General features: G+C 38.7%; 1 protein-coding gene across 1 annotated transcript in view; it reads right to left on the bottom strand.

Moving 5' to 3' along the window:
- Window positions 1–17,279, bottom strand: part of ERP44 (endoplasmic reticulum protein 44) — a 99,309-nt gene that overhangs the window by 46,817 nt on the left and 35,213 nt on the right. The window contains exon 2 of the mRNA XM_066256654.1: window positions 892–964. Coding sequence (XP_066112751.1) covers window positions 892–964 — 73 coding nt within the window. The remainder of the gene's footprint in view (window positions 1–891; window positions 965–17,279) is intronic.

The raw sequence follows: 17,279 nt of genomic DNA, 5'->3' as shown, positions 1-17,279 counted from the left end.
ACTTAAAACCAGTTCCAAGAACATAAAACAATTATGATACTCAATGAATAATTATTTTTGGTTTTGTTCTGCTCAAATCAGTGGGTTAAAATGGAGTGCTTAAAAAAATCATTTATGCACATTGTAGATTTTCTTAAATCTCCTAAATTGTGATTATCTGTAAACCACATCTCCATCTTCCCTCTACTACTGTTAAGAACAAGAAATGTTTCCCCAAAGTTAACTATACCCACAAGCACACTGTCAGCAAAGTTCAGTAAAACACTTATTGAACTAATCGGATCAATAACAATAAAGGAGATCAGATAGGTGACAGTTAAAAGTTTAAAAAGACAAAAAATTCTAGCTGTGTCCTAAAGTCATTAACATTAGTACTGCACAGTGAAAACTGTTGGCCTCTAAGTAAGCTTTAGCAAAATACTTTAAGAATTGTTAGGAGTGGTATTTATAACAAGGCAAAGAAATAAAACAGGACTAAAAGTTTACTTGTAACACCCTTAGAATGCCAATTGTTCTAGATAAATGATACTTTGTTTTTGTATACAAACTCTTTATAGAGGAGAAAGTATACTTTAAAATATCAAAGAAATGTACGTAAAATTTATGGAAGAAGGTGAATGGATTAGTTAAAAACCATATATACATAACACACAGACACAGACAACATGATGGCAGAGGGAAAGGGGGTTGGGGGTGGGGGGAGCTGGGCCAAGGTGGAGAAGATGGAGACCGAAAAGAGACACTGTTTGGGCAGAAGATGCATGATGCAGAGTGTCGATGGTGTTATATTGAGTTGTACACTTGAAACCTGTATGGTTTTGTGAACCAGTGTCATCCCAATAAAAAAATAAAATGCCAAGAAATAAAAAAAAAAAATATCGAAGTACTTACTTAAAATGTCATCTATATTCTCTGTATCAAGACTTGTTATTTCTGTTGTTACAGGAGTAAAAATCCAAGTTACCTGGAAATTTCAAAACAGTGAAATTAATAAATGTTTCCACAAAAGGCAAACAATGCAGAAAGTCTAAAAAGAAAAGTTATGACTAAGCTGGTACCTTTTGTTAGTTACAAAACCATCCATCAATTGGTTTTAATCTTTATTATCTACTCTAACCCTCCATTGGATCAATGAAATTAGAGAAGTACAATTTCTCAAGCCTGGAAACTGGTCAAATAAGACTTTCTTTACTTTCAAATATATAAAAAAAAGTTATTTCTAAATATATATATAAATTAAGTAAATTGAAAATTTAGTCAGTTTTAAATATTTTCAACAATTTTATCTCTCAGCACCACAAAGAAAAAATTGCCAGATAATTATCAGTTTTGAAAGAATATAAAAACCAAAGCTGAGTTACTTGAATCTATCCTGCCATGTTTCCAAGACAAAACAAATAATAGAGAAAATTCAAAAAGACTTCAAATTGCGATCCAAAAGCCCTTCTTGCCTTGCCTTCACTCACTGCTGGTAACAGTATGTTAAGTGAGAGGCTATTAAAAAGAGAATAAGAATGTTTTGCTTCCACTTTAATGTGTCTGAAACATAAAGTTCAAGAGTATCAAAGAAAATCTCAGCTTGCTATCCACAAAACAAAGAAAAAGTACAATGTTAAACTAAACTAGTAACTGTTCACTTATTTTAAACCAGAGTTCAAACCAGAGTTTATGTATGGAAATTTCTTCACTGAACCATTCCACTTTTTTGAGTGACAACTAATGTCAGGACCTAATCAAAGTACTAAAGACTACTCCTCTGCCCACCCATTCATGGACACTTCAGTACTCCCAACAGTTACAACTCAAAAATTTTATAATTCACCTACAATTATATTTTTAAATGGTATCAGGAGACATGTTTGATGCTGATATGTAAATAATTCCAGCTGATTATTTGAAACAGTTCTATAATTTTTTTCATTTCTCAGAAAAAGCCTAAGAATAATACTAGTCTTTTTTTTAAGTTACCACAATAGTGTAGGTAATAGCTAACTAGTATTTCTGCTAGCAACCAATAAATTATGCTATCCTAAAAGCCAGATAATTTAAAATACCTGAATATATAACTAATTTCATTTTCAACACCTCAAAAACTATAAAGATCTGACTTTTACTAGTCATTACTTACTATCCATACCTCAATTAACATATCCCTTCCCCCATCAGGATATGGCCAGCTCTAGATAACTGTGTAATCTTTAAAAGGTAAACTGAGGCCTATTATAATGTTTAAGAATTTATTTGAGTAAGTAACAATTCAAATCAGGCATCATCCGGTACAACAGATGAAAATGAGCTCCAAGAAGATATACAAAATGCAAGACTTACAAGGCAGCAGGCGGTGGGAATAAGGAAATTATACTAGGCAAAATAGTGGCTGGCTGGTTATTGCAAAGTTAACTTGTCTTTAGGGGATGGCAAGAATTTGTCAAGCAGATAACCTAACTAGTGCTGATCAGGCAATTCCTGATTGACTGGTTAAGATTCCATTTATGAGACCCGAAACTATAATTCGCAGTTTAGTGATATAGGGCTTGGCATAAGTGACTCCATTTTGGGCCCTTTGTCTTGTTTTTAACAAACCCAATTATATTGGTCAGCAAGACTGTGTATTGAAAAATAATTCAAGAAGATGATGCAAAAATATCATAAAGCAACAAAGTTTGTCATTACCAAAGTCAAGTCATTAAATAACCCCACAGTCATTTATAGAGTGTCTACTGGGCACAAATTCAGCATGAAAGGTGTAGGTATGCTCTGCCTGAAGCCTGAAGGAGCTCTCAAACTAATGGTGGTGTAACGAGAGAAAAAAAGTATGGAAAATAAAGATATGATAATGATCTTAATTGTACAATACAAGGAAGCCCATTTTTAAATAATTATTGCCTATCAAAATATATGTTTACAGAGAACTGTAAGGTCAGTGGATAATGGGGGAAGGCCCAGGAACTTTGGCTGGGACCGCCCACAACCAAGCGCGCCAAAAGAAACTTCCCAGGAGTCCTTTGAAAAAAGCGACCGTCCGTCAGCCAGCGAGATTTCACCACGTCATATTAGCTCGACCACCTAGGGACCCTTTAAATATCTCCCACGCGGGTCACTCCTTGCGACTTCCTTGGCCTCCATCTTTCCTCAGGTTCAGGGAACCTCGTCGGGTGGGATGTGCACTCTGTACTCAATAAAGCCTTTTATTATTCCACACTTCATGGCTCGGCCCCCTTCCTTCCTTCTCGGTGGGGAAAAATACCTTACAAGAACTATATATATTCTAAATTTAATTGCTTTTATATGCTAGGTAACGCAAAAAATGATCAATTTGGCTGTATTAAATGGTAATAATTACTTAAATATTGTGCTAATAAGCATGCAACTGATAAGACTGTTCAGCTAACTATTGTGGTTAAGATGGCCCAAAGCATGGAAATAGTCTCTGACCCAATAATCTTGCCTCCCAGTAGGGCATAAAGGAGGTGTTCATCATTAACATTTCTATTAATATGCAGTATTAAGGGACAGACAGGTTGTTTATTTTTGTTAGCAAGCTCCACTGGTCTGACAAATTGCTTCTTTTCATGTCAGCCCGGGCAGAAACAAGACTCTCCTGGGGAAACAGCTTTATGTGTCAAATGCTATAACATTTAAGTAAAATAAAGACAAGTAGCCCTAAACCATGAAGGAATAAGGGGAATCATTAATTTAATTTTTAAATTTGACCTGAAGTAAGATTTTAAATTTATTTTATAGAAAGAAATAACAAAAATCTACACAGAAATTTGAATAGAAGATCTTAGTAATCACAGAGAAAACGACCTCTAAAGCTGGAATATTTTGACAACATATGTAAATATATAGACATAAACAGAAACTATTTTACAAATTAGTCATTCTCTTCAGTTCATTAGCTCATTTTCTTGCCAAAAAAACTGAGCGGCATTGCCAATCTTCTACAATTCATCAGATAATTCCTTCCACATGCACTTATTGTACCAAGTATTATAAACATTCTATCTCAGATATGTCTAGTAATACACTCTTATATAAAAGGTACATAAAAAAAAAGGCACATCAAAAAAAAAAAAGACACATCACTGAAATGGTGAATATTGCACCCAAATTCATTTAAAAAAATTAAATAGGAGCTTCTTCAGCTAGTAAAGATTATTTTCTTCCATTATATGGGTTTTAAACATTAAGGCATCTTTGAAACTAAAAAGCTTTCCTCTCCTTAAATTTCCCCAGGCCCTCCATGACCCCCTAGCTGGCTAGTGATGCCAGTACAATGGGTGTATTTCCTTAGCATTTTTGAAGCCACCTAGCAGCCAATTGCTTTTCCCAAAACATGCACCACAATTTTTCTGCTTCTGTCCCTCAGTGTACACAGTTCACTCTCTTGGAAGTGTCCTCTTCTCCACCACTGCATAATCAATCCTCCTTCAATCACAGATTCCCTCTTCCATGAAGCTTTGTGTTTTTCCTGGTTCTTTCTCAAAACCCTGATCTGCTCCATAACGAAAGAAAAAGGAAAAATGTAGACTAGGGAAGTAGGAGTTACTGTGAAATTATAATTCTCTCTAGATTAGCTGTCAGGTTGAAACAAGACTGTTGGTCAAGTAAGTTTGTAAATATGATGTAGATGTTTGCGCGTTTGTAGTTTGCAATGGGGGCTGGGCAACGCCAGGTATAGTGGTTTGTGAGGTTGCAGGTTGCCTTCCTGATTGGGAGGGGCCGTTGTATTGCTACTGTTTACTGGAAGGCAGATTCTTCCCCCTCCAAGGAGCAGTGCAGGAAGATTTCTTTGTTCTCTCCTCCCTGACCCCTGGCCCTCCATGGCTTCTCTTGTGGCTTGCCTGTCTTGGTGAGACACCAATAAACAGAATGGCCTACCATCCTCCAACTCTGCCATTTCTTTACCATCTGCCTGAATTTAATGAGAACCTACATGTGAATGGCCACAATGGCAGCTATGGGCCCTACAAAGACACAAGGAAAATTTGATTACATGATAAAAGATAGTATTTTAAAAATAAATTTTGAAAAGACTTTTTATTAAGCACTATCTCTCTCAATGTTAAGTCAAACTTCATTACAGTATTAATATATAAATATACAAAATGCTCTGACACTCACTGCTAAGCCCCAGTGTGATTTAAAAAAAAAAAAAATTTTAACTGAGTAAGTCAGTAACCCAACATGATCTCCTTCAGAAGTGTGAACTAACATCAATAACAAATACTGAAAGTGAATTATTAAAGCTTCTGTGTTCACAATTTTATAAATAAAATTTTCTAGTACATTAAGACTAAGTTTTACCATTTGAATATACCCTTAATGAGAACTACTGTGACATTCCCTTCAATCCAACCTGCCCGTAAAGGCCAAACTAATCTTTCTGAATGCTGATTTGCACATATTAATTCCTCTGCCCAATAAACACTCCAAGGGTTTTCAATTGTCTATAATAGAAAAGCCTCATTAACCTAGCATTTAGGACCATTCACAAACTACATAGCTGTATGGCCAGTAGCTGGGGCCACCAACACAGCTGCCAGGCCCATGCAGGTTCGCATTTGATTCGAACAGACGGTAATGAAACAACAGAGCCAAGAACTGGTGGGCCATTAGGTTTAATCCTAGCTTGCATCCGGCGGGCGAGTAAATACACACAGTGGGAAAAAAACTTCCCTTTCCATTCAGGGCTCCCAAAGCCACTGACTCATCCGAGTATTCTTAGAATCAAAGGCCCCACCAGCCTTATTCACCTCTGTTCCCCATTTTCTCTTTGCACTAACTCTGCATAGACTGGCTTCTCCTTCAGCACTCCGCCATCTTGGCTGCCTCTCCTCTGCAGTGCTAATGGCAGAAACTGAGCAAGTGAGAGCCCCTGGTCTGCTTCATTTTAGAGTGTAGAAAGTTAAAACCTTTAAGCCTGTATGAGAAAAGCTTCCCAGGGCAGGGGGAGGGCCTCCAGCAAAGCCACCCCCAGCCCCATCAGGGTATTTCACATTGTCCAAAATCTGTAAGTCCATCCAACAAAGGAGCCAGTGCCCACTCTGGTTGTAGTCCAGGAATCAGTCCACACACATGGAGCCTCAGCCACCCCCCTCATCCCTGCTATCCTGGCAGGTCTTACACTGTCCCAAGGAGGAGCACGTGGCAATGGCAGTCAGTATTTCCATCTCTGCTCTGGAGAGCATGATGACATTCGCCCCTATGTCCCAAAATCACAGACCTACCAGGGGCGTAGTAGGTACTTCTTGCTGATGGGCTCTCACCTTCTGGAGACTGCGGATCGCAACTCCAGACCAATTCTCCCCATCCTCCAAAGAGGAACTGAAAACACCATCTCCTGCTGCTGGGCTTGAGCCCTGGGCCGCCGTCGCCTGCTCCACAGGCCTTGCAGCCCCAGCCCCAGCATCAGCGCCAGCCTTCTGCCACTGCTGGCTCTCCACAACGTCCAGGGAAATCTGCAACTCACAAACCTGCGATTCCTTCTCCAGCAGCTGCTCCATTTCCAAATGAATCTCACAAACCTGGTCGGCCTCCTGCGGTGCTTGCTCCAGCTCCAGAGTCGGCATCTCTTTCTCTCAATTTTGCTTCACCTCCTTCTGCTGCTTGGTTTGCAGGTCCTGGGCAGCCTCTTCTACAGAGCTCTTGGTTTCCTCACGCATGGCTGTAAAAGTCAGCCAGCCTACGGTCCCCAAAAGAACAGCCAAGGGGAACCATAACAGCAGCCAGTCCTCTACTCCACTGCTCAAAGGTGGTGGTGGCTCCATACCGAAATGTATTGAATCCTGCCACAGACTACACCAAATATAAAGCCAGGAGCCGCAGCCACCAACACAGCTGCCTGGCCCGTGCAGGTTTGCATTTGATTCAGACAGACGGTAATAAAACAATGGAGCCAAGAACTGGTGGGCATTACCTTTAATCCTAGCTTGCACCCGGCGGGCAAGAAATACACAGTGGGAAAACACTTCTCTTTCTATTCAGGGCTCCCAAAACCACTGCGTCATCCGAGTTTCCTAGAATCAAAGGTTTCTATCTCACCAGCCTTACTCACTTCTGTTCCCCATCTCCTTCTCTCTGCACAAACTGGCTGCCATCTTGGCTGCTTCTCCTCTCCTCCACATGGCCTTTCTCTGCTCTCCTCCTGCATGGCTCCTCTGCCCCATTTAATAGTGTAGAAATCAAAACCTTTAATCCAATATACAAACAAGGAAGTCTCTGATACATAGTCACTTATCTGAGGCATAATGGGATTCCTCATGAGAGTGCACCACCCCACATCATGCAACAGCCAAGGGTGCGGGAAAAAGTTTAGTCTTAAAACTAAGCCTTAGGCTATGACGACCCTGCCTGTTTACAGCCTGTCCCACTCCCAATGCAAACTATAAGCTAGCAAACATGTACATTATATTTACAAACTTATTTGACCAACAAAGCCAATATGCAAATAAGGAAGCCTCTGATACAAAACCACTTATCTGAGGCATAAATGGGATTCCTCATAAGAGTGCACCACCCCACATCATGCAACAGTCAAGGGTGTGGGGGAAAGCTTAGTTTTGAGAAGATCTCTAGAAGGATCTTGAAAAGATCTTAGTATTAAAAGGGTGGGAAAGGCTTAGTCTTAAAACTAAGCCTGAGGCTATAAGGACCTTGCCAGCTTACAGCCTATCTCCCACATCCAATGCAAACTATAAGCTAGCAAACATATACAGCATATTTACAAACTTATTTGACTAACAATAGCTTTCCTAAATCACATCCTACTCTATACTCCAACCAACATAAACTATAGTTAGAATAACCAATCTAGTTGACCATATACTCTGGCTTGAGACAACCCTGGTTTATGCCTGCTACTCTGAAATATTATTAACATTATTACCCCTTTCCAAAGGGTCCTGGTTTGGGCAATAAATTATATGGCCACCCTATTTGCAGCAATCCCTTGGCAATTGAGAGGAATTATAACAAGCTCTTCACAAATCCTAAATTATTAATAAACATATAATGCCCTCCCATAAAAAATACAGTAAAATAAAAGATGGAATGAGAGTAAAACAAGAATAATAAACAGGAGCTAAGATACAATGCTAAATCAATCACTAGCCTCCCTCATTGACCTCAAACATAAAGCTCTTAGAAAAGGTATAAAATCAGTAACTCAGAAAAATTACTACATGACCCTTCAAGGGTAACTCACAAATGGGCCAAATCCTGTAAGTTACAAATCCAAGCATGCAACAAGGCAGCTACCCTGTCTTCTTCTCTGCCTCCATACTTGGCTCATGCAATTTCCTCTACTTAGGCAGCTGGGAAAACCTGTCTAGTTTTCAAGACCAAATTCAAAAGCTATCTTTTTGTTTTTCTAAATGCTTTCCTTATGGTCCCAGACAATAGTGATACACTTCTCTCTCCTCTGAACCCTCAGAGCACTTTTTGTGTTAATATTACTTTCCACACAAGTTATTTGTGCTACTTACCTCATGTAGGTGACTCTGAGTACCTTGAAAACAGAGGCTGTATCTTACTCAAATTTGTACCCAACAGATCACTTACTACAGTAACCTATTTGTATAAATAAGCACTAAAATACGTGCCAAATGAATGAATGGGGAGATTATATTAGAAATTTAGGGGCATTGTTGAAGTTGAGAAAAAAGGAAAGATGTTCAGAAATGGAAATAGTCAACAAACATTTTTAACGTGTTTGAAGACAGTAAGGTTATCAAATAGAGATGAAGTCTATATTGAACTTTGTTTTTAATTATGTAGTGGCAAAAAGCACTTTTTTTAGGTGATGATTCACAGACTCAGATTTAGAGGGGATCTCAGAAGTGATCTTCCCACTGACAGCAGAAACCCCTCTACCTCACTGTTTAAGAGCCCTCATGAATACCTAGTAATACCTTCTGGTTCCCTGAGCCGTTCTCTGGCATGATTTCCAGATACTTCAGAACATAGAACACCCACATTTAAGAACAGCTATGCTACATTAATGGATAAAACCCTAATGCTTTTTGTACTATACTATTTCAAGATTGTTATTTCAGTCATGAAAATAAATGATTTGGGACTTTCAGGATCAGAAGCTAATCAAGTATCAGGTAGATGATGCCATTAAATATAATTTCTATTAGCAAGATTTATAGTCACAAAAACATTTGCTAGATTTTGCTTTAAGTGTCTTATCAGAAAATCTTAGTCAAACAGTTTAGAAAACAAGGAAGTATTTTCAGTGTGCAAGTTTGTTTGTTTTTAAAGATCAACACCTTAAAATCTTGATATTCAAATAATGGTCCCTGAACCAGCAGCTATGGCATCACCTGAGAACTCGTGAAAAATGCAGACTATCAGGACAACCCAGACCTACTGAATCAGAATATCCACTTTGACAACATCCACAAGTGACTCCTATGTACATGAAAGTTTAAAAAGCACTGCTTTAGAGAACACGGCTTTTGATTCTACAAACAAGCATGGAGTAAATTTATTTTAAACGCTGTACAGTGTTTTTGGTCTTCAAATATGTATATAAGAATAAGTAAGGAGTGACGTCACGAAGATGGCGCCGTGAGCAGCGCGACCGACAGATCTCCCCAAAATCTCAACAAATTTGTCAACTAGAAACAGAAAAATTTATCTTCGGAGCATCCTAGAATTCCACACACACACTGAAAGCAAAAGGACTGTTGCTGAGGAGGGAATACGCCTGTGGTGAGTCAACCCACGCGTGCAGCTGCCCGCGCCCCGTCCTGGGGAGTGCCAGCAAACACCAGCCTGCTCTGAGAAGCCGCACGCCCCCCGCACTTGCCGTGTCCCGGGGAGTGCCCACAGCCGCGGGCGTGCTCTGAGAGGCCACGCGCCCCCCCCCCCCAACCGCGTTCTGAGGGGCCGCGCGCGCGCGCCCCGAGCGGCCACATCCGTGCCGGCGACCTCCGGAGTGCTCTGGGAAGCCGCGCGCGCGCCCCGAGCGGCCACATCCGTGCCGGCGACCTCCGGAGTGCTCTGGGAAGCCGCGCGCGCGCCCCGAGCGGCCACATCCGTGCCGGCGACCTCCGGAGTGCTCTGGGAAGCCGCGCGCGCGCCCCGAGCGGCCACATCCGTGCCGGCGACCTCCGGAGTGCTCTGGGAAGCCGCGCGCGCGCCCCGAGCGGCCACATCCGTGCCGGCGACCACCGGCGTGCTCTGAGAAGCCGCGGGCCCCGTGCCATAGTCTGGGAGGGGCGCCAAACCTGTCTTTCCTAGTCAGGAGATTCTCTCCGTGAACGGGGCACCTTACCCAGCCATTGGAGCTATCAATCAAGCGTTGGGCGAGGGGCGCGTAGGCAGCCTGAAATACTCTCTGGAGCACAGCTGCGACCCAATCACTGAAATTAGCTTAACCCATAAAATGTGCGCACCTTCGGTTCTAATTGATAAGATCTCTCTCAGTTCAGCGATCCAAGACAAGAGGCGTGATATTTTTTAAGTGCCTCTCGCTAAAGGGGCGGGGACAAGTTCTGATTGATAGAGCCCCCATATTCAGGGATAAACGCTAACAAGAAGGACTTGGCAGATAATAAGGTCTATACTACACTAGTCGCAAGCAGAGACTAGTGCCTCCTCTTCCCTGCAAAAACAGGCTACAAAGTTTGGAAAGCCTGGGTTGAGAGGTCCAACTAAATGATAGGCGCTGAACAGTCACCTTGATAACAATTGACCCCCACCCCCGCCTGATTACACTGGAGGCCCTGACTGTCAGAGCCTTTCCCAAAGCCTTGCACTGAGTGGGGATAGAGTGGGGATTTCCCAGCTCTTTGAGCCTCTTACTCCCCAGGCAGAAGCAGTTGCAGCCTTATAGCTGGATCAAAAGGCTGCTAATTCAGAAAGGGGGGACCAGGAGGGAGAATCCAGGAAAGCAAACTCTCTCATCGTTGGACCCTGCAAACGCCAACAAGCCTTTACTTCCAGCAAGACTAAAGCCAATTATATGACATTGCCATAGAATCCCATCAACTGCAAATCCCTACCTAAGAGTGACACAGGGGCAGAGCCTGGGGTACAGAGTCACCGACTAGGAAGAGGGAGAGAAAAGAAAAAGGAAGAAGTTAACCTCTCAAAATCAAGAAAAACCCACAGACTTTACAACTTGATCCACTAATTTTTTTATTTTTTATTTTGTTGTTTGTTTCTTCTATCTTTTTGCCTTTATTTCCTCCACCTTGGTCCTTCTATTCTCTGCCCATCTTATGCTTCCCCTTTCTTGAACTCCAATACCCATGAGTGTTGCTTTTTTTTTTTTTTTCTTCTTCATCCTCACCCTCCTTTAAGGTTATACTCCAAAACACTTAACTCTCACTCTCTCCTCTTTTGTTTTTTTTTGTTTTTTTGTTTGTTTGTTTTTTTTGTCTTGCTTTATTTTGTTTTTTTCTCCTCCTATTTTATTTCTTCCTTCGTTTTTCTCTTTTTCTTATTTTTTCCTTTCTATTCGTTTTTTTCTTTTCTCATTTTACTTTCCTCCCATGTAATCCTCAATCACGAACAAATTAGTTAATTTGGGACTCAAGGCTTTTTTTTTTTTTTTTTTTTTTTGGCTTTATTTCTCTTTTTTGCTTTTGTTTTTATTTATTTTTTTTTTCTCTTGGTTGTTTATTTTTGTGGCATTTTGGGTCCTCCCAACCCAAGGTCTCCATGGTATTTAGTCTTCGCTCCACTTAATACAACAGATTTTTACTTATTATTTTTATTTTTTCTTCTTTATTATTCTTTTTTGGTCCTTTTTTCTGATTCCCTCTTATCCCTCTCATTATATCTCTTAGTTGACCATCACTTACAAGCAAATCATCTTATGCTTGTCTAAGATTTTCTTTCTTTTTTTTTTTTTTTTTTTTTTTTTTTTTTGCATTTAGTAGGTCCCTACTCCCTTTTTTTTTTTTGCCCCTTGAACTCTCCACCCCAAATCAGGCCCTCCATTATAGGCATGATATTTCCCTGAGGAGGGGAGAGGAGGGAAAGAGAAGAGAGAAAAAAAGGGGGAAATAATAAATTATTACTGTTTTTTTTTTTTGGGGGGGTTTTAACCCTTTTTTTTTTTTTTTTTTTTTTTTTTTTTTTTCTCTTTATTAATTCTAATTAGTGCTATCAATAAGACCACCCTCAGATGCCGATAAGAAAGAGGAAATCGAATATTATGGATACAAAAGAAAGAGAGGTAACACAAATAGATGTGGAAAAATCTATGGAGAAAAGACTTAACATATTGGAAGCCTTGGAGCTAAATGACAGAGAATTTAAAATAGAAATCTTAAAAATACTCAGAGATATACAAGAAAACACAGAAAGGCAATATAGGGAGATCAGAAAACAACTCAATGAACACAAAGAATATATTACCAAGGAAATTGAAACTATAAAAACAAATCAAACAGAAATGAAAAACTCAATTCACGAGCTGAAAAACGAGGTAACAAGCTTAGCTAACAGAACAGCCCAGATTGAAGATAGGATTAGTGAAATAGAGGACAAACAACTTGAGGCACAACAGAGAGAAGAAGAAAGAGACTCAAAAATAATAAAAAATGAGAAAGCCCTACAGGAATTGTCTGACTCCATCAGAAAGAATAACATAAGAATAATAGGTATATCAGAGGGAGAAGAGAAAGAAAATGGAATGGAGATTATACTCAAACAAATAATAGACGAGAACTTCCCAAGCCTGTGGAAGGAACTAAAGCCTCAAATTCAAGAAGCAAACAGAACACCAAGTTTTCTTAACCCCAACAAACCCACTCCAAGGCACATCATAATGAAGATGACACAAACCAATGACAAAGAAAAAATTCTCAAGGCAGCCAGGGAAAAGAAGAGTACAACATATAAAGGAAGGCCTATTAGATTATCATCAGATTTCTCAGCAGAAACTCTACAAGCTAGAAGAGAGTGGACCCCAATATTTAAAGCCCTGAAAGAGAGGAACTTTCAGCCAAGAATACTATACCCATCAAAGCTATCCTTCAAGTATGAAGGAGATATAAAAACATTCACAAATACAGAAAAGATGAGAGAATTTATCAACAGAAAGCCCCCACTCCAGGAAATACTAAGGGGGGTTTTCCAACCAGATTCAAAGAACAAAAGAAAACAACACCACAAGTAACAGCTCCACCAAGAACACAATAAAACCAAACTTAAACTGTGACAACAAAGGAAAAAAAGGGGGGAGAAGATGGAGAGTAACAGTAGTGAAGGATGATGAAGTGCAGAAATACTTACAAGATGGGGTACTACAATGAATATGGTAGGTACCCTTTTCATTACTTAATGGTAACCACCCTTAAAAAAACCACCACAAAAACACTTGACTTAAAAAAGGTAGCAACAGAGGAAAGAAGTATGGAACACAAACAAACAAAAACAAATGATAGAAAAACAAAAGAGAAGAATCAAACTAGATACAAAACTAACAGAAAGCAATTTATAAAATGGCAGTAGGGAACCCACAAGTGTCAATAATTACACTAAATGTAAATGGATTAAACTTACCAATAAAAAGACACAGAGTAGCAGAATGGATTAAAAAAGAAAATCCAACTATATGCTGCCTACAAGAAACACATCTAAGCAACAAGGATAAAAACAAATTCAAAGTGAAAGGCTGGAAAACAATACTCCAAGCAAACAACACCCAAAAAAAAGCAGGCGTAGCAATACTCATATCTAATAATGCTGACTACAAGACAGAAAAAGTACTCAGAGACAAAAATGGTCATTTCATAATGATTAAGGGGAAGTTGAATCAAGAAGACATAACAATCCTTAATATATATGCACCAAACCAAGGAGCACCAAAATATATAAGACAGCTACTTATTGACCTTAAAACAAAAACTAACAAAAATACAATCATACTTGGAGACCTCAATACACCGCTGACGCCTCTAGATCGGTCATCCAAACAGAGAATCAATAAAGATATAGTGGCCTTAAACGAAATACTAGAACACCTGGATATGATAGACATCTACAGGACACTTCATCCTAAAGCGACAGAGTATACATTTTTCTCTAGTGTACATGGAACATTCTCAAGAATTGACCATATGTTGGGCCACAAAGACAATATCAGCAAATTTAGAAAAATTGAAATTGTACCAAGCATATTTTCTGATCATAAAGCCTTGAAACTAGAATTCAACTGCAAAAAAGAGGGGGAAAAACCCACAAAAATGTGGAAACTAAACAACATACTTCTAAAAAATGAATGGGTCAAAGAAGAAATAAGCGCAGAAATCAAAAGATATATACAGACAAACGAAAATGAAAATACGACATATCAGAATCTCTGGGATGCAGCAAAAGCAGTAATAAGAGGAAAGTTCATATCACTTCAGGCCTATATGAACAAACAAGAGAGAGCCGAAGTAAACCACTTAACTTCACACCTCAAGGAACTAGAAAAAGAAGAACAAAGACAACCCAAAACCAGCCGAAGAAAGGAGATAATAAAAATCAGAGCAGAAATAAATGAAATAGAGAACAGAAAAACTATAGAAAAAATCAATAAAACAAGGAGCTGGTTCTTTGAAAAGATCAACAAAATTGACAAACCCTTGGCAAGACTCACCAAGGAAAAAAGACACAGGACTCAAATAAATAAAATCCAAAATGAAAGAGGAGAGATCACCACAGACATCATAGAAATACAAAGAATTATTGTAGAATACTATGAAAAATTATATGCCACCAAATACAACAATCTAGAAGAGATGGATAAATTCCTAGAACAATACAACCTTCCTAGACTGAGTCATGAAGAAGCAGAAAGCCTAAACAGACCAATCAGCAGGGAGGAAATAGAAAAAACTATTAAAAATCTCCCCAAAAATAAAAGTCCAGGCCCAGACGGTTATACTAGTGAATTCTATCAAACATTCAAAGAAGATTTGGTTCCTATTCTACTCAAAGTCTTCCAAAAAATTGAAGAAGAAGCAATACTTCCAAACACATTTTATGAGGCCAACATAACCCTCATACCAAAACCTGGCAAGGATGGCACAAAGAAAGAAAATTACAGACCAATATCGCTAATGAATACAGATGCTAAAATACTAAACAAAATACTGGCAAACCGAATACAACAACATATTAAAAAAATAATACATCATGATCAAGTGGGATTCATCCCAGAATCTCAAGGATGGTTCAACATACGCAAAACGGTTAACGTAATACACCATATCAACAAAACAAAGAACAAAAACCACATGATCTTATCAATAGATGCAGAAAAGGCTTTTGATAAAATACAACACAATTTTATGTTTAAGACTCTCAACAAAATGGGTATAGAAGGAAAATATCTCAACATGATAAAGGCCATATATGATAAACCATCAGCCAACATCCTATTAAACGGCATAAAACTGAGGACTTTCTACCTTAAATCAGGAACAAGACAGGGTTGTCCACTATCTCCACTCTTATTCAACGTGGTGCTAGAAGTTCTGGCCAGAGCAATCAGACAAGACAAAGAAATAAAAGGCATCCATATCGGAAAAGAAGAAGTAAAGCTATCACTTTTTGCTGATGATATGATCCTATACATCGAAAACCCGAAGGACTCCACAAAAAGATTATTAGAAACAATAAACCAATACAGTAAGGTCGCAGGATACAAAATTAACATACAAAAGTCCATAGCCTTTCTATATGCCAACAATGAAATATTAGAAAACGAACTCAAAAAAATAATCCCCTTCACGATTGCAACAAAAAAAATAAAATACCTAGGAATAAACATAACAAAGAATGTAAAGGACCTATATAATGAAAATTACAAAGCATTGTTAAGGGAAATCGAAAAAGATACAATGAGATGGAAAAATATTCCTTGTTCTTGGATAGGAAGAATAAATATAATCAAAATGGCCATATTACCCAAAGCAATATACAAATTTAATGCAATTCCCATCAAAATCCCTATGAGATTTTTTAAAGAAATGGAACAAAAAATCATCAGATTTATATGGAACTATAAAAAACCCCGAATAGCCAAAACAATCCTAAGGAAAAAGAATGAAGCTGGGGGCATTACAATACCTGACTTTAAACTATATTATAGGGCCACGATAATCAAAACAGCATGGTATTGGCAAAAAAATAGACACTCAGACCAATGGAACAGAATAGAAAGCCCAGAAATAAAACCACATATATATGGTCAAATAATCTTTGATAAAGGGGCCAACAACACACAATGGAGAAAAGAAAGCCTCTTCAACAAATGGTGTTGGGAAAACTGGAAAGCCACATGCAAAAGAATGAAACTCGACTACAGCCTGTCCCCATGTACCAAAATTAATTCAAAATGGATCAAAGACCTAAATATAAGACCTGAAACAATAAAGTACATAGAAGAAGACATAGGTACTAAAATCATGGACCTGGGTTTTAAAGAACATTTTATGAACTTGACTCCAATGGCAAGAGAAGTGAAGGCAAAGATAAATGAATGGGACTACATCAGAATTAAAAGTTTTTGCTCAGCAAGAGAAACTGATATCAAAATAAACAGACAGCCAACTATATGGGAACTGATATTTTCAAACGACAGCTCAGATAAGGGCCTAATATCCAAAATTTACAAAGAACTCATAAAACTCAACAACAAACAAACAAACAATCCAATAAAAAAATGGGAAGAGGACATGAACAGACACTTCTCCCAGGAAGAGATACAAATGGCCAACAGATATATGAAAAGATGCTCAGCTTCATTAGTTATTAGAGAAATGCAAATCAAAACTACAATGAGATACCACCTCACTCCTGTTAGATTAGCTATTATCAACAAGACGGGTAATAGCAAATGTTGGAGAGGCTGTGGAGAAAAAGGAACCCTCATTCACTGTTGGTGGGACTGTAAAGTAGTACAACCATTATGGAGGAAAGTATGGTGGTTCCTCAAAAAACTGCAAATAGAACTACCTTATGACCCAGCAATCCCTCTACTGGGTATATACCCCAAAAACTCAGAAACATTGATACGTGAAGACACATGTAGCCCCATGTTCATTGCAGCACTGTTCACAGTGGCCAAGACATGGAAACAGCCAAAAAGCCCTTCAATAGAAGACTGGATTAAGAAGATGTGGCACATATACACTATGGAATACTACTCAGCCATAAGAAATGATGACATCAGATCATTTACAGCAAAATGGTGGGATCTTGATAATATTATAAGGAGTGAAATAAGTAAATCAGAAAAAAACAAGAATTACATGATTCCA

Source organism: Saccopteryx bilineata, chromosome 2, assembly GCF_036850765.1.
Source record: "Saccopteryx bilineata isolate mSacBil1 chromosome 2, mSacBil1_pri_phased_curated, whole genome shotgun sequence".
In the NCBI taxonomy this organism is placed as follows: Eukaryota; Metazoa; Chordata; class Mammalia; order Chiroptera; family Emballonuridae; genus Saccopteryx; species Saccopteryx bilineata.
Note: the sequence above shows the minus strand (reverse complement) of the source record. Positions and strands in the feature narration are given on the sequence as shown.